Source organism: Ovis canadensis, chromosome 14 (genome assembly GCF_042477335.2).
Source record: "Ovis canadensis isolate MfBH-ARS-UI-01 breed Bighorn chromosome 14, ARS-UI_OviCan_v2, whole genome shotgun sequence".
NCBI classification, from domain to species: domain Eukaryota; kingdom Metazoa; phylum Chordata; class Mammalia; order Artiodactyla; family Bovidae; genus Ovis; species Ovis canadensis.
The window spans coordinates 72,977,062-72,999,085 of NC_091258.1; the positions used below are offsets into that span (position 1 = coordinate 72,977,062).

The following is a 22,024-nucleotide window of genomic DNA, read 5'->3' on the forward strand; positions in this document are numbered from 1 at the left end:
CAGTGTCAAAAATATCACTTCTCCTTTTGTAGTTACAGTATATTATTAATGATATATGCATGAAGGAATTGCTGTCATATTGGCTGTAAAGCCTTGGCCACAAAATTTTGACAAATAGTAGGACTGTTAGGTATACCTTCAAGTAACACAGTCTAATGAAATCTTTTATGAGGCCTGATGTAATTAGGAAAAGGGAGAGAGAAAGTGAATCTCGGTCTAAATGGTGTAAAGGTATATTTAAAATTCAGTCTTGTAAATCAGTAATAATAATGTGCCAATTTTGAGGAATAGTAGTAGGTGATGGGATCCCTGGTTGTAGTGCACCCATGGGTTTCATAGATGCATTAACTTTTCTAAGGTCTGTTAAGACATGTCATTTGTTAGATTTCTTTTTTATAACAAAAATAGGCGAGTTCCAAGAAGAGTAAGATTCCTCAATATGTTTTAATTCTAATTGTCTGTCTATAAGTTCTCTAGTAGCCTGTAATGTTTCTTTCGTAAGGGGCCATTGTTCGTGCAAATAGGCTTGTCATTTTTCCAAGTTATTTTAATCATTGCCTTCTTTGTTAAATGAGCAGTGGCCCCTAGGAGAAATGTGGAATGTATATCTGAGTTTGCCATTGCATAAGTAAGTCCCTTCCTATTAGATTAAGGGGGTGCGTCTATCACATAAGGTCTTAATGTTGCAGGCTGGCCTTTTGGTCCTTCATATGGGTAGATTTGAATATTTTGATAAATTTCTTATACTTTGCTTTGAGAAATTCCTACAATTTGGCAAGAGATTTTTTTCTATAGGCCAGGTTTTGAGCCATAAGTGTTTGGAAAGAATAGTAATATCAGATGCAGTGTAGAGGAGACCAGAAAATCTTGTACCATTAATTTTGATATTTATATGTGGTCAGGCATATTGAGATACCAGTGATGTCCATAAGGATTGTTTTTGGTCTGCTGAATCTGCTTGTCCTTATGTTATTAGAAGAGTTAATAGAAATGTAAGGCAACAGAAGTAATTGAACAATTTTGTCCCCCTTTTTGAATTGCCATAGAATCTGAGATGACATCATCATTTATATCTCTCCATCCCACCGGATTCCCTGGATCATGGAGTGCCTCACTCCACAGCTGTTGAAGGACAACAGCTATAGGAGCATGGGGTTCACTCTCCATAGAGGCAGATGGCAAACGCCTTTGTTGTTCAATCACTGGCAGTGCTCTTGGTCAATGCCACTTCGTAGTTGACAGGCGTTTGCTATGACCAGTGCATTCTCTTAACAGAATCGTTAGCTTTGCCCTGCTTCATTCTGTACTCCAAGGCCAAACTTGCCTATTACTCCAGGTATCTCTTGACTTCCTACTTTTGCATTCCAGTCCCCTATGATGAAAAGGACACCTTTTTTTGGTATTAGTTCTATGAAATCTGTAAGTCTTCTTAGAACTGTTCAACTTCAGTTTCTTTGGAATTAGTGGCTGAGGCATAGACTTGGATTACTGTGATATTGAATGGTTTGCCTTGGAAATGAACAGAGATCCTTCTGTACTTTTTGAGATTGCATCCAGGTACTGCATTTTGGACTCTTTTGTTGACTATGATAGCTACTCCATTTCTTCTAAGGGATTCTTGCCCACAGTAGTAAATATAATGGTCATCTGAATTAAATTCACCCATTCTGGTCCATCTTAGGTCACTGATTCCTAGAAAGTTGGTGTTCACTCTTGCCATCTCCTGTTTGACCACTTCCAATTTACCTTGATTCATGGACATAACATTCCAGGTTCCTACACAATACTGTTCTTTACAGCTTCAGACTTCACTTTCACCTCCAGAGACATCCCTAACTGGGCGTTGTTTCTGCTTTGGCTCAGCCTCTTCACACATTGTGGAGCTATTTCTCTGCTTTCCTCCAGCAGCACACTGGGCACCTACCATCCTGGGGAGTTCATCATTCGGTGTCGTATCTTTTTGCCTTTTCATAGTGTTGATGCCAGCAAAGTAATGCTCAAAATTCTCCAAGCTAGGCTTCAACAGTACATGAACCAGGAACTTCCAGACATTCAAGCTGGAATTAGAAAAGGCAGAGGAACCAGAGATCACATTTCTAACATCCACAAAGCAAGAGAATGTCGGAAAAACATCTACTTCTGTGTCACTGACTATGCTAGAGCCTTTGACTATGTGGATCACAACAAATTTTGGAAAATTCTTAAAGAGATGGGAATACCAGACCATCTTACCTGCTTTCCAAGAAACCTGTATGCAGGTCAGGAAGCAACAGTTAGAACCAATCATGGAACGATGGACTGGTTCGAAATTGGGAATGGAGTACAAAGAGGTATATCAAGGCTGTATATTGTCACTCTGCTTATTTAACTTAGCTTCAGAGTACATCATGCAAAATGCCAGGCTGGATGAAGCACCAGCTGGAATCAAGATTCCTGGGAGAAATATCAATAATCTTAGATATGCAGATAACAACACCCTTGTGGCAGAAAGTGAAGAGGAACTGAAGTGAAAGAGAAAAGTGAAAAAGCTGGCTTAAAATTCAATGTTCAGAAAACTAAGATCATGGCATGAAGTCCCATCACTGTATGGCAAATAGATGGGGAAACAGTGGAAACAGTGAGAGACTTTATTTTCTTAGGCTCCAAAATCACTGCAGAAGGTGACTGCAGCCATGAAATTAAAAGACACTTGCTCCTTGGAAGAAAAAGTATGACCAACCTAGACAGCATATTAAAAAGCAGAGACATTACTTTGCTCACCAAGGTCCATCTAGTCAAAGCTATGGTTTTTCCAGTGGTCATGTATAGATGTGAGAGTTGGGCCATAAAGAAGGCTGAGTGTTGAAGAATTGATGCTTTTGAGTGATGGTGTTGGAGAAGACTCTTGAGAGTCCCTAGGATGGCAAGGAGATCAAACCAGTCAATCCTAAAGCAGATCAACCTGGAATATTCATTGGAAGGACTGAAGCTGAAGCTTCAATATTTTGGCCACCTGATGCAAAGAAGTGACTCATTAGAAAAGACCCTGATGCTGGGAAAGATTGAAGGCAGGAGGAGAAGGGGACAGAGGATGAGATGGTTGGATGGCGTCACTGACTCAATGGACATGAGTTTGAGCAAGCTCCGGGAGATGGTGAAGGACAGGGGAGCCTGGTGTGCTGCAGTCCAGGGGGTCACAAAGACTGGACACAACTTGAGCTGCTGAACAACAACTCAAGAAGAGGAAGCAGAAGAGAGAGATAAGGACACTCTCCACCTCCCCACTTCTCCTTTTATTATAAAACTGTAGCTCACTAATTACTCTGGGCGGCACCCTCTCCCCCTCTACTTATAAGCCTCACAAATGTCCTATCTTTTCTTTTTTTTTCAGTCAGCACAGGCTGCCATAGAAATGTGGTATTGATGTCTAGAGACACAAAAAGGATCTTGTTACTAGTGCAGGAGAGAGTAGATGGTATGTGAGAAGGAAGAAATTTTACTGTCTGAGTGCTGCTCACAGGATCTGAAAGTCGACGTTCTTCTTAATTTGGGGATTTTTCTCCTATGTTCTAAGTCTAACCCTCTTAAAACTCAAGCCTATAAATTTAGGTTATTTTACCTGTTATTTATGTATTTTTTAAGAATAAATGCTTATTTATTATTTATTTGGCTGCAGTGACTCTTAGCTGTGGCAAGTGGGATTTAGTTTCCCATCCAGGAATGGAACCTGGGCCCACTGCATTGGAAGCATGGAGTCTTAGTTACTGGATCACCAGAGAAGTCCTCAAATATCTCTTAGCTGGTAAGTTTTGCATTGCAATGCCTGTTTTATGACTAAGTTTTAAAGTGAAACTGTGAGATCTCTATTGGGATATATGTATTGCTCAGGTTAATTTGTAGGTGAGCTCTGTTTAACTGTCTTTTTAAAAAGTGCTTACAAATTAAACATTTCTAAATATAACAGAAATGAAGCTAAATGGATTTTGAATTTGTATGACCCAAGAAACGTATAGTATTAAATTAATATCTGGCATTAAAGTTTGTTGTTTTCTTGTTATTTAATAGAGACATGTCATGTAGACACATCGCTATTAAGCACAATGTTTTTATGGTACCCAGGTTTACTCAAAGGCAGTAAGTACATTTGTTGTGACGTTTGTCTGCAAAAAAATTAACTCATGGGCTTTGCTGGAGTTCAGCAATAAAGAATCCCCTTACCAATGCAGGAGACGTGGGTTTGATCCCTGATCTGGGAAGATCCCACATGCTGTGGAGCAACTAAGCCCATGCGAGCCAACTACTGAGCCTGTGCTCTAAAGCCTGGAAGCCACAACTACTGAAGCCCACGCCCCCTAGAGTCCGTGCTCTGCAAAAGAGAAGCCGCCACAGTGAGAAGTCAGTGCACCTCAGTAGCCCCTGCTTGCTGCGAATAGAGAGTCTGAGCAGCAGTGCAGACCCAGCACAGCCAAAATTAAATAAATAAATATTTTCGAAATGCGTTTTTCACTTGCGGTGTACTTTGTACAGTTTTTAGTGATCAAGACACTCACTTTCCTGGACCAATTTTACAAGCCTATGTTATCAGTTAACCAGACTCATTTTACAAACAAATTAATCTAAACTTGGCTACATTTGGGACAAATTAGGGTGATTTAAGAAAAAAGGAATTATGTTTCAATAGATATTAAATTTTAGTTTGGCTGAGATCAGTATCTACTGTCTAAAACTCACTTTTAAAATGGCACTTTTGTCATATTCTTGTAATGTTTAATTGAGTTGTTAGGAAGATATTCTAGGCTTGGGTCTGAAGCTCAGCAGTGTAAGCTATCTTTGGATGCAGATCAGATGCCCATAATTTATATCCAGGGGACTATATGTCCAGAAAAAAAACAAGACATCTTTTAAAGGACTGTGTCCAGCCTGGATAAATGCCTCTTATGAGGTAGTCTCAACATCCTGCACAAGGACACTGAAGCGAATCAGCTTCCAGGATTTACCCTCCCCCCCGCCCCCGACCCTTTACTTCCAATTTGCAGCCAGGCCAGTTCCTGAAAGCTCTCTGTCAAGGCCACTGGACACACAGTCTGTATTATTCCTTTGGGACAGTATCTCAGCCATTCACACCTGGCTGCGAGACTACTCGGATGGGATAACATCTAAAGCTTTAAGCAGAAGTCCCGATTAAACTGCACAGTGAAGTGCGACACAGGAACGTAACATCTGGATAGCTAACTACTGCTCGAGGGAGGGGAATGGCAAGGACTGTCTCAGCCGGGGCTCCAGCCAAGGCCACTGGCCCAGAGTCAAGGGCACCCAAGGGTGGGGAGACTGCCCACTATATTCAGGAGCTCCTTCTCTGTACCCCGAGTTACCCAAGGGCCAAATCTCAGCCCAGACAGCACCTGCAGCATGTGAGTTATGGACCAACTGCCTCATGGCTCCGCCTCTGTGAGAAGCCCCTTTCTCCATGTCCATCTTTCTCCGCCTTTCTCCTTGTCCATCTCCTTGTCCATAAGTCAGCAGAAGATAAATTGATACATTTTTCTGAGAACCCTGAACTTTCCAGGATGGAGTTTACCCAGTTAATGAGACGTTTTGATCTCATCCAAAGGGAGATTTGCAGACTTTACTCCCCCACAGGCAGCTAGGGTCCATGCTGCCCCAGTGGCAGCCCGAGCCCAACAGGGCCACACGGGGGGCAGGGGGCACTGCCACTGTCCCTGAGGCAGGTCCATGGCTACATGATTGTTTAACAGAGGTTATGAAAACACTTGCAGTTAAACCTATCAATTATGAAAAAGTGCAGGTAGTACGACAAGGGTGAGATGAAAATCGGAAAGCATTTCAAGAGAGGTTGATAGAAGCTTTAAAAAATATAGCAGGGGCTTTCCTGGTGGCTCACTGGGAAAGAATCCACGTGCCAATGCGGGGCACATGGGCTCTATCGCTAATCCAGGGAGATCCCATGTGTCATGGAGCAGTTAAGCCCAGGAGCTGAAACTACTGAAGCCCAGGCCCTAGAGCCTGTGCTCTGAAACAAGAGAAGCCACTGCAGTGAGAAGCCCATGCTGAGAAAAGCCCACACAGCAACAAAGACAGAGCACAGACAAACTATATACACAGGAGTGTGGATCCCTGCTCCCTCGAGGGACAGGCCCTTTTGGCTATGCATTTCATAGCGCACCCTGCCACAGACATCAGGAGCGAGATTCAAAAAGCAACTGCTAGTCCTCAGACGCCTATGAGCGATTTGCTCCAAGTGGCTTATTCAGTTTTCGATAATAGGGACATGGTTGAAAAGGCTGAACACTCCCAGAGAAATACACAAAGGGCTGAAATGATGATTGTAGCTTTGTCCACTCAGAGACCAGCAGAGGGGAGGTCAGCCTTTGCAGGCCAAGCTGGCCATGGTGGACCACAAGGCCCACAAGTACCCAGACCAACCCAGGATGCCCTGTGTGGACAGAAGGGCACTGGAGGAGAGACTGTGGTGGACTCGCCCTTTTATAGACAGCCAGGGGACTGGAGGAGGGAATGCCCCAGACACCTGAGATCCATAGGGCCCCTCAGCCTTGGATGGTTTCCCCACACTGAGGGGCCCCGAGGTCACAAGTGGCTCTGCCTACAGCACCGTGAAACAGTGCTGAAGTTTGGGGGGTCACTGAAGTGCGGGCCGAGATGGAATTCCTCGGACACCAGCGCAGTCCTTTCCGTCTTAACCCGAAGGGCTGGAAATTTTAACAGCCATAAAAAATACATAATGGGAACATCAGCACCAACACAGGGCCCGCTTTCCAGGAACGCCCTTCATGCTCCAACAATGGCCAGTGGTTTCTACATCGATTTCTGTGCCTGTCACCTCTCTTTTAACTCAAGGGACTTTCTAGTTAAATTAGCCTCCACTCTGATTCTTGAGGGACAAGGAAGCCACCCTTATGACCAAATGATACTAACAAAACTAAAAAACAGATTAACTCTATAACTGAGATAAAAGACTTAATAGACGCTGCAGTGCAAAACACTGAGGCTCTGGGTCTAGCTACAAATAAACAGACTGAGGCCTTATGTGATGCTCTTCCAGATTTGGAACGTGTTCTGAGCTACATAGCCCAGCTGGTAAAGAATCCGCCTGCAATGCTGTTACTGAAAGGTATGTGTTGGGGGTCTAGGCATGTTTGGTACCCCTCCCTCATCAGACAAACTCCTCAGGTTCTCCTGTGGGGCCTCGCCCCAGGAAAGTGCACAGAGCCACAGATGATTCCGATCTGGACCTTGCACTGAGCACCAGGGCTCTTAGCCTCCACTTGTGAGAATGAAACCAGGCCCTGGGGGAGGGAAGGGCACTCTGCTCTGAGTGGGGCTGGACCAGGGCCTGCTGTGTGACCTGAAGGGCATCGTGGGGTGAGCGGAGGTACCCCCTGCTGCTGTGTGCATGAGGCCTCACCAGGAGGGGAGTGTGATCCGAGGGAAAGTGTGGGAAAGTCCCATGTTGGCCTCTCTGCAGGAGTTGACAGTCCTGAGTCCCGCCTGAGACAGTGGCCACAGGGGACTGTCTGTTCCTCATGGTGAGGGCTTCCCTGTGTGTGTGGTTGGGGCTCAGGAAGGGGGTGTGTTGACCCTAAGCATTAAACAGCATGTTTTCCACTTTCATGATAGAACTGTGAAGACTCACGGACGAAGAAGCCCAGAAGAGGAAAGAACAGGAGTCAGGCATGGCTCTTTCTCTGGTAAGGTCATATTCTCAGTGGATTCTCAGTCTGTCCTTCCTGAATTCCCCTTCTCTGGACACGCTAATCATGTCTGACTCTGAAATATCCTGTCTGACTCTTGTACACCCACACTCACCCGGGGCCTTCCCTCAAGGCCTGTTTTCTCCACTTAGATCCCATCTCCCCATGACCTGCTGACCTGGCCTTGTGAGGAGGCTCCCCTGGGCACCGTCCTGGGCAGGGCTTCTCACTCACGGGTTGGAGACGGGGTCTCGGTGCTGTGGGGCAGCAGGGGTTGCTTAGGGCCCATCTGGATGCGCTGTCTGCTCTCTGTTAACCAGGGTAGAGAAGCTGTAGGTGGACCTCAGGTATTAACATGTACAGTACATGGTAAAATCTGCAGGAAAGGCCAATGAGGGGAAATCAGTTCTGACTTTTTACAGAACATTAAAATTAAATGAGCACCTCCTTGAAAACTTAAGTGTTTGGGAATGGAACGGAACATTCAGAAAGAGATGTCAGGGCTAGGGAGTGTTTCGTTAGACCATCTAATTTAAACTGTAAAATCAGGTTTACTACTTTTTTCTTTCTTTCTTTTTTGACCACATGATGCAACTTCCAGGGTCTTAGTTCACTGTGTAGGGATCGGACCTGAAACCCTGCAGTGGAAGTGAGGGATGTTAACCACTGGACCATGAGGGAATTCTCCAACTTTACTAATTTTGATTCAGTATTTTCTTAATGGAATAAAATGATAAATTTTTGATGTTGTTAATAAGAACATACCTAAAATTAATTATAAAAACCACATTATAATTTTTAAAATATATTTATTTCCTGTACTCTTACTTCATTGCTTGAGTGTCTTTTCCCTCTATCTGGCAAGTGGTGGCCACTCTCTGGTTGCGGTGTGCTGCGGTGCGCAGCTTCTCATTGTGGTGGCTTCTCTTGTCTTGCAGCCCAGGCTCTAGAGCACGCTGGCTTCAGTAGATTCACCTCCTGGGCTCTACAGCTCTGGATCAGAAATTGAGACTCATGGGCTCAGTTGCCCCTCAGCATGTGGGTTCTCTGACCAGGCAACAACCTACATCTCTTGCATTGCCCAGTGGATTCTTTACCACTTACCCATAGGGAGGCCCACATATTTTTCAATACAGGTATTTTATAAAGATTGAAAGAAATCTGTATGTTATTTTCTGCTTGTATTACTTTTTTTAAATTTATTTATTTATTTTGAACTAGAATAAAATAATGTTGAGGAGTTCCCTAGTAGTATACTGGCTAAGAATGTGCCTGCAAATGTTGGGTGCATGGGTTCCATTCCAGGTCCTGGAAGATGCCCCAGAGCAACTAAGCCCATGGGCCACAATGACAGAGCCTGTGCCCTAGAGCCCAGGAGCCATTACTACGGAAGCCCGCACTCTCTAGAGCCTGTGCTCCAAAACAAGAGAAGCCACTGCAAGGAGAAGCCTGGGCACTGGAGCTGAAACTAGAGAAAGCCCACTCACAGCAAGGACCCAACATAAGCAAAATAAATGAGCTTGAAAAAGAAATAGAATGTTGATAGAATTTTGAAAAAGTTACTGAATGAAGACGTAAAATAAAGAGAATGGGAACCCACTCAGTATTCTTACCTGGAGAATTCCATGGATAGAGGAGCTGGCGGGATGCCCTCAGCGGGGTTGCAAAGAGTCTGGCATGAGTAAGCAGTAAACAACTTCTACACACAGTGGATTGAGCTCTGAAAAACAAATGTAAGTGTCTAACTTTCCTCTTGCAGATTCTTAAGTGACTTCCAGTAGCTTTTGGAATAAAGTCCTAAATCCATAGATCTTGCATAAATTAGCCTCTGCCTGGCATCACCCCATGTACATTCCCTGTGTCCCAGTCACACTGGCTGACTTTCTGTTCAGTAAATATCTTCGTGCCTCAGAGCCGGCACTCAGGCTGTTCTCTCTGCTTGCAACACTCTTCTGTTTCCCACCTTGCCAATCCTAAGTTTCTTCCTCACAGAGACCTTGTCTGATTTCTCAATGTAGCTTAAGACTTTCTGTTTAGCACCAGGCCTGTGTCAGAGCACTTATTTCAGTAGTTACGTTAAAATTGTGAATGAAATTGGCTGGCTGGCTGCTAGATTGTAAGTTCCATCATGTTCACTGCTGTATTTCAAGTTTGAGGCACAAAGCTGATGGTGAATGAAATCTGATAGAATGAAAGAAAAAAAAAATAATGACAACTCTTGTTTCAATCAATTGTGTGTTTACACACGCATGCATGAATGCATGGATATGTAACTCCATGGTTTTATTACAAAAACATCATCTCATAAATAATGGTGTATGCTTTGTAGCAGTTTCAGTTGTATCTTAAGTGTATTTCATGGCGCTGATTTTTCTACATCATCACATAAATGATGTAAACTGTAGTCAGAGTATTGACATTGTGTGGGTTACCATGGAGAGGGTGTGACCCTGTATCGTGACCATTTATGCTGTTCTATTGTATTTCAGCTTCCTTGAACTTGTTTCAGGTATTCTCAGGGAACTCTCTGTGGATGCTCTTTCCTTCTCTGCTAGTTAACTGGTTGATTCTTTAGGTTCAGTTGTCACTCCCAACCACCTGAGCTCAGGTGCTGTTGCCTCATTTCTTAACGGTTTGATCTGAGCTATTTCTTAGAGTGAAAGATTTTTCTCCCCAGTAAGGTGGACGAGATCTTTCTCTAACATGCTGTTTGTTGATGACAAATTCATCCGTGTGAAGTCTTTAGAGTAATGCTTAGTGTGTAGGACGTGCTGAAACACCTGTCGTGAGTGTGATGGTGTCATCATCATCACGATGTCTGTTCTTTTACAGTCACTGTGGACTTTGTCGTCTCTGAAGACACGAGTCTTGCTGTAACTCTTCTAGATAGTGACACTGTGTCACTCAGTGTGTTGTATGTAACACTTCTGCATAGACAACCCAGTGCTGGTTTTAATTTGTGTAATTTTCATGTATTTTCCACATACATGATAAATTCATGTTGATTGCAGGATGTCATAATCCTAGAGAAAAAGAGGAAATTTTAAATTAGATTAGAGACCAACAGTTTGCTTCAAGCAGCTTTTAATGGATTTATCGGAATATTACTTCAACTGAGTTGAGCTTTGCCCCTCTCACCTCTTCTCATTTTGTGTGAAACTAAAAATCCTCCTCAGGGCCCATTGATGGAATGTGTTTTCATTTCAGGCACAGTTGAGCTTCAAGGATGTGTTCCTAGATTTCACTCCTGAGGAGTGGGAATGCCTGGACCCTGCCCAGAGGACCTTGTACCAGGATGTGATGGTGGAGACCCTCAGGAACCTGCTGTCTGTGGGTGAGGATCACTTCCCTCTGAAGTAGCGATCTGCCCTGGGGTACCTCTGCATGTTCCTTCTGAACCTTTTGAGATCCCCTGTTTTTCTTGACTAAGCTCAAAAGCTTGTTGACTCATACATATAAAGCTTCACGATTGGTATCAGGAGTTTAAACTTGTCTTTCCTTCAGGTGACCTGCCCACTGTGTGATACACAAGGAGTTTCTCCACCGCGCTAGTGTTTATAGAGCTGATTTCAAACGTTGAAATATCCAGATGCCTGTTTTCTAGCCCTGTGTTCTTGATTCAGTAGTTCTTAGGTAGGAACTAGATACCTGCTGTTCCCTGTGCATTCAGAAGGCGGCAGATAGTAAATTCATTTGAGAAGTATTTTTCTGTCAGTTTGTAATGTCCTCACTCCTTGGCTGACAAAAGAGCTGGATTCTACACCTGCCAATGCAGGAGACACAGGTTGGATCCTTGGTCTGGGAAGATCCCACATGTCACAGAGCAGCTACACCTGTGTGCCTCAACTACGAACCAGCACTCTAGAGACAGAAGCTGCAACTACTGAGGCTACATGGGACAAGTACTGAAGCCCGTGCCCAGGAGAAGCCACAGCAGGTGAGGACCACGAGCACTGCAACTGGAGCGTAGCCCCTACTTGCTGAACTTGGAGAAAAGACCAAGCAGCAATGAACACTCACCCGATCCAGAAGAAATGAATACACCAATCTATGAAAAATAACAGATACATTTATTTAAAAGAGAGAGAGAGAGGTTGGATTCTGGAAGAAGCCACAGTATATAGCATTACTTCTGAGTAGGAAGCTCTGTTTCTGATCTGAACGTTATCTCCATTCTTGGGGCACAAGTAAGAAGACCCCTGGATTGTGGAGAATGAGATGCTAATAGCAAACATCCAGATGAGTGGGAAAGTATCCACAGTGTGATCACAGGTCAACTGTCACAAGGACAGAGAGGAAGCCACACCGTTCATGGGGTTTGGGAAACTCTCCAAATGGGAGAGTTCTGTGAGAAAACAGATGTTTAATGTTTGTGAACTCTCACAGGAGATTTTTCTTCTCCCTAACTTACAGCTCTGTTCTTTGACCTCTGAAATGTACAGCACCCTCGAGTGGTGCTGTAGCCTCCACAGAGATGAAGGCAAGGTCATTTTTTTTAGGCCTGTACTGGGTCTTTTTTGCTGTGTGGACTTTTGTCTGTTTGAGACGAGTAAGGGCTACTCTCTAGTTGTGGGGAACATGGTTTCTCATTGTGGTGGCTTCTTTTGTTGTGAAGCCTGGGCCCTAGGCACACGGGCTTGCGTAGTTCTACCGTACAAGCTCAGCATTTGTGGCTCATCACCTTATTCTCCGTGACATGTGAGATGTTCCCAGAACAAGAATCAAACCCATGTCTCCCAAATTACTAAGCAGATTCTTACCATGGAGACACCGGGGTGTTCAGTTCAGTTCAGTTCAGTTCAGTCGCTCAGTCATGTCTGACTCTTTGTGACCCCATGAATCGCAGCACACCAGGCCTCCCTGTCCATCACCATCTCCCAGAGTTCACTCAGACTCACGTTCATCGAGTCCGTGATGCCATCCAGCCATCTCATCCTGGGTCGTCCCCTTCTCCTCCTGCCTCCAATCCCTCCTAGCATCGGAGTCTTTTCCAATGAGTCAACTCTTCGCATGAGGTGGTCAAAGTACTGGAGTTTCAGCTTCAGGATCATTCCTTCCAAAGAAATCCCTTGGTTGATCTCCTTCAGAATGGACTGGTTGGATCTCCTTGCAGTCCAAGGGACTTTCAAGATTCTTCTCCAACAAAACAGTTCAAATGCATCAATTCTTCGGTGCACAGCCTTCTTCATAGTCCAACTCTCAAATCCATACATGACCACAGGAAAAACCATAGCCTTGAGTAGGTGGACCTTAGTCGGCAAAGTAATGTCTGCTTTTGAATATACTATCTAGGTTGGTCATAACTTTTCATCCAAGGTGTAAGCGTCTTTTAATTTCATGGCTGCAGTCACAATCTACACTGATTCTGGAGCCCCCAAAAATGAAGGCTGACACTGTTTCCACTGTTTCCCCATCTATTTCCCATGAAGTAATGGGACCGGATACCATGATCTTTTTCTGAATGTTGAGCTTTAAGCCAACTTTTTCGCTCTCCTCTTTCACTTTCATCAAGAGGCTTTTTAGCTCCTCTTCACTTTCTGCCATAAGGGTGGTTTCATCTGCATATCTGAGGTTATTGATATTTCTCCCGGCAATCTTGATACCAGCTTGTGTTTCTTCTAGTCCAGCGTTTCTCATGATGTACTCTGCATATAAGTTAAATAAGCAGGGTGACAATATACAGCCTTGACATACTCCTTTTCCTCTTTGGAACCAGTCTGTTGTTCCATGTCCAGTTCTAACTGTTGCTTCCTGACCTGCATACAGATTTCTCAAGAGGCAGGTTAGGTGGTATTCCCATCTCTTTCAGAATTTTCCACAGTTTATTGTGATCCACACAATCAAAGGCTTTGGCATAGTCAATAAAGCAGAAATAGATGTTTTTCTGGAACTCTCTTGCCTTTTCCATAATCCAGCGGATGTTGGCAATTTGATCTCTGTTTCCTCTGCCTTTTTAAAACCAGTTTGAACATCAGGGAGTTCACGGTTCATGTATTGCTGAAGTCTGGCTTGGAGAATTTTGAGCATTACTTTACTAGCATGTGAGATGAGTGCAATTGTGCAGTAGTTTGAGCGTTCTTTGGCATTGCCTTTCTTTGGAATTGGAATGAAAACTGACCAAGGTGTTAGGGAGATTAAATAGTCTTGTTTAGGCTTCAAGACAAATCATGGCATTCCTCTGACATTGCTTCCAACCTGCATGGAAACTGCCCTGAGTGTGAATGTCCTGACTGTCTCCTGTGAGTGCAAGTCTTGCAGCACCATAGATAAAATGGAGGACAAATATTGAGATTGTTCAGCCTTTGTAAGTGCCCTTGCCAACCAACCCCAGGCTTAGCACCATCCAAGTTGGCTCCTGGATCCTCCTCTCTGCCTACCGTGAGGTAAATAAAGGCAACTTAAAACTGTCTAAAGAGAAGTTACAACTGAAAAAAGAACTATGCAGTTTGTGAAGATGATTATCCATATTACAATGTCACATTATGTTTTGGCTGATCAAATCTTCACTTTTAAGTCGACTCTCTTTAGCCAGCCCACAGCTCCAGCAGCACCCCCCACTGCCTTTCTCTCTCCATTCTTTGTCCTGTTGTGGCCTTACAGCCCTCCCAAACCCTCTGTCTCCCTCTCCATCAGCCGGTCCCCTTCTAACTGCCCCAGTCTCTGAGTGGGAAGGGGGAACCCAGGTTCCTCCACTCTAGCAAGTTTGTTTACCCCTTTAGATTCTTCTGATCAAACACCCGCATCTCCTTGGAGGGACGTTCCAAGATTTTTATCAGTCCTTCTGGCCCTATTATCACAGTCAATTTGACCACTATTTGATCTGTATTTTAGCCATAAATCTACGACTATAGAAAGGAAAGATAACTTGTTTGATACAGGATAGCCATATTGTTTAGACTCTGGAGAAAACTGGTTAAGATGAATTCTTTTTCTTTGAAAGTGCAAAACCGGTTCTTTTTACAAGTGGAATTAAAAACAGAAAGCTTTTTTAGAAGACCTGCCGAAAAAAACAGCTGAAAGTTAACCTTTGCCAGGGCTTCCCAGATGACTCTAGTGGTAAAGAACCTGCCACCCCTGGGAGAGACACAGGAGACGTGGATTTGATCCCTGGGTAGGGAAGATGCCCTAGAGGAGTAAATGGCAACCCACTCCAGTATTCTTGCCTGGAGAGTCCCATCATGGACAGAGGAGCCTGGTGGGCTAGAGCCCACGGGGTTGCAGGGGGTTGGACAGGACTGAAGCGACCCTGCATAGCATGCAACCTATGCCATGTCCTTGAAGTACGTAACCCATTTTTCCAGGGATGTCAGTCTTGGGCAAATTAGAATTTTAAACCACGGGGCGGGGGGTGGGAAGAAAACGGTGAAAGAGACATTTTAAATCTCAAGCAGGAAAGTTGAGAGCTCTCATGTCTGTCGATCTGCATGTATGTTTGTCTCAGTGTATGTCTTTGTTTTTGGATAATATTGCTGAGGTGAATTTGTAAATGAGCTCTAATTCAATTGTTTGTTAAAATAAAAAAGTAAGCACTTACAAATCAAACAATTACAAGAGAAATTAACCTAAATGATTTTCAGGTTCGCGTGAAGTGGGAAATATTCAATATTAAATATCTAGTATTAATGTTTCTTTGCTAATCTAATTAAGATTCAACATTGTCTAATACTTTAATTGTACCTAGGTTTAATGTTAAGTAAGTGTCAACACTTAAAGTAACTCCAGTGAAGAAACTTTTAAGGAAAGAATGCAAATGCAATTGGAGATAAACTTTTAGATAAACTCTGTTAGGAATGATTATACTTTAGAAATGTCTGTCTAAAATAATCTCTCCAGATGTGAATAACCTGAATTTCTAGGGTTGTTCTAAACTAAGAGATGCAAGTTCGTTGAATATCTAGGTCATTTCCAAATAAAATAAGATTCTGAAACACAGATTACTGAAAACACATTTCCTCTTACCTGCAAACTAAAGAGATTTTGGACTATTAATGAATACGTTTGGTGCCACCCTGAGATATTCTCTATAAGAGAGTAAATATTCTTAGACATTATCACTGTTATTTATGTTCACTAGTCTACAAAATGCCAATATAATGGACAGCTCATGGTTGCTTAAGGAAAGTAAGACATGTGTTTTTACTAAGAAGGGTATGAGAAATGTGGGCCAATCACCTTGCTTTGTCCCCCCTGGTTAGTTTGTCTCAGGATCCTCCCCTTGAGTACACAGGCACACCCTGGATCTTGAAGTAAAGGCTTCTCAGAGGAGCAAAATTCATTATGGCCTGGACTGATCCTCTGACTTTTAACTCCAAGGCGCCTACTTGTGTATCTTCTCCTTTATCAGACAGGGTTTTTTCCTTTCTTTGTCCTTGCCATGATTGTTCCCTTGAATTAAGAGACAAACTGCCTGTTTACCCTGTTTTTGTTGGCTGTAAATTCCTCAACAGAGCCCACCTATCTCTTGTCTCAGGGCATGCAAGAGGAGGGTAGCTGATTGGAGATGTCCAACCTGCAGCCCTTCCAAATCCTACCTCAAAATTACATTTTATTAAAGAAAACACAAAGTACTTCTGACCTACAGATGGCTGTTTCTAAATGAACAAAGTGATTTTTTTTTTTTTTAAAGAGAGAGGTTTCATGGAAATTGGACTCCAAGAAAAGAGGTCCCAAAGGCAACGTCTTTATATATTTTGCAACAATCTGTCATTTGACTCCTGTCAATTTTGTTGCTTGACTTTGGGTAGCATGTGATGAGCTATTTCACAGGGATTTACTTCCCCTTGTCCCCCTCCTGTGGTAATTAGTGCTGTTAGGTGGCATAGACTCTTGTGTGTTTTATAGAAAAACATTAGAAGTTGTTTTTTTTTTTTTTTTGCTGTGCCACATGGCAGTCTGGTTCTTAGTCCCCATTCATGGATGGAATCTGTGCCCCCTACAGTGGAAGCACATCGTCCTAACTACTGGACCACGGGGAGTTTGCCTCAAAGGTTACTTTTGCTTAAAAGATATATTTACTTCCTGTCATGCTTATTGTCACATGTCTCATCTACATTACATCTTGTATGTTGTTATTTTACATTTTGTTCCCAAGAGAGTTGTCTCTGACTCTAGTTAACTAGGTTTTCCAATCACATTCCTTTATCTTTATAACATTATGTTAAAGATTTATTTAAAATTTGTTTGTTTTTGGCTGCACTGGGTCTTTGTTGCTTCAGGGGCTTTTCTCTACTTGCAGCGAGCAAGGGCTACCCTCTAATTGCAGTGCATGATCTTCTCATTCTAGTGGGTTCTCTGGTTGCAATGCGTGGTCTCTGTGTGTTTGCAGAGTAGTTGTGACTCCCCAGATCTAGAGCGCAGAATCATCACTTGTGGCCTACAGGCTTAGTTGTTCTCAGGCATGTGGGGGTTTCCCGGATCAGGGATCAAACCTGTGTGCCCTGCACTAGCAGGCGGATTCTTTACCTCTGAGCCACAAGGGAAGCCCGAAAGCTTGTTCCTTTACATGTATCTTGGAACCAATGAGCTGGGTGAGTTTAGGTTACTGTGTAGATAGGGAGTTGATGTATTGAACGATTATTGTGTAAGCAGAGAATGTTTCACTTATTTTTTGTTTTTAAAAAATGACAGTCTTTTTGTATTACACAATAGAACTTACATGAACCACTTATTAATGGTTCTTATCAATAGTCATAAAATGCCTATATGTCTATCTACTGATAGATTTCTAAGAGGTATTTAGAAAAGTGTTTATTTTTTTATTTTTAAAATTATTTTGGGGAATTCCGTGACAGTCCAGTGGATAGGATTCAGTATCTTCATTGCAGCGAGCATGGATTTAATCCATGGTCAGGGAACCAAGATCTCATAAGCCACATGGTCCAGTAAAAAAAAGAAGAAGAAGAAGAATATATATATATATATATATATATATATATATATATATATATATGGATATATATATAGTTTACAGAATTCTTTATTTTCTCAGTGCAGTATTTGTGGAACAGTTACTAACTGCCATTTGTTTTTCACATTATTCATTAGAATGCTTCTTTTGCATTGTTTACCATTCCAGTGTATTGCCTGATTGATGCTAGTTTGCTCAGGTGCTCAGTCCTGTCTGACTCTTTGTGATCTCATGAAATGTACCCCACCAAGCTTTCCTATCCATGGAATTTTTTTCAGGAAAGAATAGTGCACTGGGTTGTGATTTCCTGCTCCAGGGGATCTTTCCTACCCAAGGATTGTATCCCCCTGTGCCATGTCTTCTGCATTGGCAGGCAGTTTCTTTACCACTGAGTCACCTCTTTAGTCCTGTATGTTCTTTACCTTTTAAATATGTATAAGTATGCATAAAATGTGTACAATATACCATTCGTTTCTCCTCAATTATGAGACAGCAGTGTGTTTAATACAAAGTAGGATGAGCTTTGAGGTCATGGTGGGAAAATACGTTTCCTTTGCAAACTGACATGAGTTTGCATAAAATGAATGTTTTCTGATTGTGTTTGAAACTACACTACCCTAAAGTGAATTTAAATTACACATGATCACTCTTTTTTAAAGAGTTCTATTCCTTTAGTGTTCTATAGTTTTAAGATCATCATTACGAAGATTCGTAATTCTGTTCAGGATGGATATGTCTTTTGGTACAATATCATGTGTTTGACAAGAAATAATTTATTTATGAATTGTAACTAATAGAATACCTGTGGTTCTTTATGTCTTGTAGATATGTCTCATATACATATGACCAAGAAATTACAGGCAAAAGCAAACAGTGGGAAAGGGGAAATTTTTCAAAGAGTGATGTTTGGAAGAGCTGAAAGCCTTAAAATCAAAGATTTTCGCCTCAGGAAGATCCAGGGAAATATACATGACTTTGACTGTCTGTGGACAGATGATGAAAGAAATGACAAAGGAATGTCTACATCCCATAACAAAACCTCACTGATGGAAGAGATCATCATAGTAGAAGTGATGCAGCAAATAGACCTTTTGAAAGGCCCGGATCCACCTTTCAGGATGAATTGCAGATGGTACAATCTGAAGGAATAATTTTTGAATGTAGTCAAGTTGTGACAAACGTCAGCGCCTCAGGTTTATCGTCTCAGAGAACTCGTAATGTTTGCAAAGGCTTTTCTCATAAACATGAGAATGCTGTTATGCACCCTTCAGAACTGCTACTAGACCATGAAACACAAAAGAAAAGACCTGACAAATGTAATGAGTATGACATAACCTTTCTTCAGGACTCAGAACTCACTAGACCACAAAGAATCCATACAGGAGGAAAACCATATAAATGCGACGTGTGCGACAAGGCTTTTAATCAAACTACAAAACTTGCAATACATTGGAGAATTCATACTGGAGAGAAACCACATAAATGTGATGTATGTGGCAAGGCCTTTAATCAAGCTGCAAAATTTATAATTCATTGGAGGTATCATATGAGAGAGAAACTATATAAATGTGATGTATGTGGCAAGGCTTTCAGGCAAACTTCAGACCTTGCAGTTCATCAGAGAATTCATACTGGAGAGAGCCTTACAAATATAAAAATTGTGACAAACCATTTAGGCACAGTCATCCATAACTCATCATCAGGCAGTTCAGACAGGAGAGAAACCTTATAAGTATGATGTACATGGCCATCATTTGAAATGACGAACTTAGAAACCATCGGAGAATTCATACTAGAGAGAAACATTAGAAATGTGACAGTTGTGAGAAACATTTTAATGCAAATGTCGTGAGTGTGACAGAGCCTTTAGTCAGTGTTCAGGCCTTATAATTCAGAGAATTCATACTGCATAGAAAAGATACAAGTGAAATGAATGTGGCAGTTTCTAGTGCATGTTCAGCATTAGGCAGTTCCTACAGGAGAGAAACCACATAAATGCTATTATGTGGCAAACTCTTCAGTCACAAGGAATGACGTTGCCGATCATCTGAGAATTTATATGGCAGTGAAAACTTAGACATGTAGAGAATGTGGTAAAATATATCAACTTTTTGACCCTCAGAAAATTCAGACTGGAGGAAAACTACACAAATGTGTTAGGTGTGGGAAAGGTTTGATTCTGTGTTCAGGCCTAACTCGCCATCACTTAATTTTTTTTTTTCAATATTGTGATGGTTTTTGCTGTACATCAACATGAATAGGCCATAGGCATACATATGTCCCTTCCCTCCTGAACCCACCTCTGTCACCACCGTATTCCTCCAGATTGTCCCAGAGCACTCGCTCATACATCAAACTCCCACAGGCTCTTTTACATATGGTAATATATATGTTTCAGTGCTAATCTCTTAAATCCTGCCATCCTATTTCTTTTGTTGTTTTTTTTTTTTCACTAGTTTTTCCTTGGCGTTACTTTTTCTATCCACATGTTATGACCCAGATTTAATGTTGAATTTACATTTCTTTCCTGCCTTACACTAACAAATACGTAAGTCAGTGGGTTATTTTGAGACTTTTGTAACATTAAAATGCACATATACAATGACAGGGAACATAGTAGGTGCCCTGTAAATGTAAAGACAGTTCCTTTAGCACTTGAGTTCAGTCAGATAATATATGTAGAAATATTTATAAATAGTGCCAAGTTGAAAGTTTTGGTGAAAATAAATTCTAATGTCTTAAGACTTTATATTTTACAATGTGCTTTGTTGTCCACAACTGACAGATCTTTCAGAAACAGACAACAAAGAAATGAGAGAAAATATTTTACAATTTTTCAACAAGAAATAAGTTGCCTAATTACTGTGAAGTGATCTTATAATAATTTGACATTCCATTACATTGAAGTACTGACTTAAGTATTATATATTATGATGTAAACAAGTTTTTCTCATATAAGTGTTTGAAGCTTTGTCATCATAAGCATGGAACAGAAACTTTTATAAAGAAGAGTTCATTTCTCATTAAAAGTTTTTTTCTCTCTTTAATAATGTTTAAAATTTATTTTTGGCTATGCGAAGTCTTCATTGTGCTGGCTTCTTTCTCTTTTTGCAGCAGCAATCGGGCTATGAATTCTCCAGAGAAACTTGGCTGGGGTATGGTTGGAGACTAGCATTTTGATGCTTCTTTTGGTCAGTCCAGAGGAGTCAGTTTTTTTGTTTGTTTGTTTGTTTTGCTTTTGGCTGTGCTGAGCCTTTTTGCTGCACGTGGGCTTTCTCTAGCTGTAGCAAGGAGAAGTGAGTTTCTAGTTACTTGTGTGCAGGCTTCTCATTGCTGTGGCTTCTCAGTCCAGAGGACTCAATGTCTTTTTTTTGTTGTTGGCTGTGCTGAGCCTCTTTTTGCTGCGCGTGGCCTTTCTCTAGTTATAGCAAGGACAAACGACTTTCTAGTTACTTGTGTGCAGGCTTCTCTTTGCTGTGGCTACTGTTGTTGCAGAGCACTGGCTTTAGAGCACAGGCTCAGTACTTGTGTTGCACGGGCTTAGTTGCTGTGAGGCACGTGGTATCCTCTCAGACCAGGGATCAAACCTGGGTCCTATGCATTGGCAGGTAGATTATTTACCACTGGACCACCAGGGAAGTTCTACTCATGTCATTTAACTGGACGCTATGTATGTTAAAACACTGCCAAACAAAATGGGGGTCATCAATCAATAACTGGGAGATCTGAAAACCAGGAGAGACTCTGCCAAACTTCTCTGGCCCTGCTGAAGAGGTGGATGGACCCAAGAGACCCTTCCTGAAATACCAAGGCCAGAATGTCCAAAGCACAGTATGCTGCCTGCTTTTCTCAATCCTGCTTTCCCCTCAGAGTGCACTTTCACTGGGCCACTGCAGTGACTAATAAGCTTGATCCTTGAAGGAGTGGAATGTCAAGACATTTTTTCTCCTTAGAAGTGTTAGTATGAAGTAGCCCTTTCTAAGAGTTGTGTGTTTCACATTCTAGCTTTTCATCCCTACGTAAAGCCAGTTCTTGTTTACTTAAACTGCTTAAATTCTAATTGCAGGAATATTCCTGGGTCCAGCCAGCACCCCACATCCAGCCCCACCCCAGCAGCACCCCACATCAACCCCACCCAACCCCAACCTGGCCACCAGACCAGGTTTCAGTTCCCAGGCCTCTGAATCACTTCAGCCTCATCAGCAGGTCTCCAAGTACAGTTTGGTTCAGTCCCTCAGTCGTATCCGACTCTTTGTGACCCCACGGACAGCAGCACACCAGGCCTCCCTGTCCATCACCAACTCCCAGAGTTTACTCAGACTCATTGTGTCGGTGATGCCATCAAACCATCTCATCCTCTGTCTTCGGACATGCAGGATTCCAAATGTTATGCCAAAACCTTTCTTTC

At 42.3% G+C, this 22,024-nt stretch overlaps 1 protein-coding gene across 1 annotated transcript; it reads left to right on the plus strand.

Moving 5' to 3' along the window:
• The first annotated feature begins 1,181 nt into the window (after positions 1–1,181).
• LOC138419204 (zinc finger protein 665-like) lies at positions 1,182–20,663 on the plus strand. Its single transcript, XM_069551636.1, has 5 exons — positions 1,182–3,781; positions 7,061–7,129; positions 7,636–7,706; positions 10,917–11,043; positions 18,442–20,663. The coding sequence occupies exons 3-5, from the start codon at positions 7,692–7,694 to the stop codon at positions 18,765–18,767; spliced, it is 468 nt and encodes a 155-aa protein (XP_069407737.1). The 5' UTR covers positions 1,182–3,781; positions 7,061–7,129; positions 7,636–7,691; the 3' UTR covers positions 18,768–20,663.
• Positions 20,664–22,024: the final 1,361 nt, after the last annotated feature.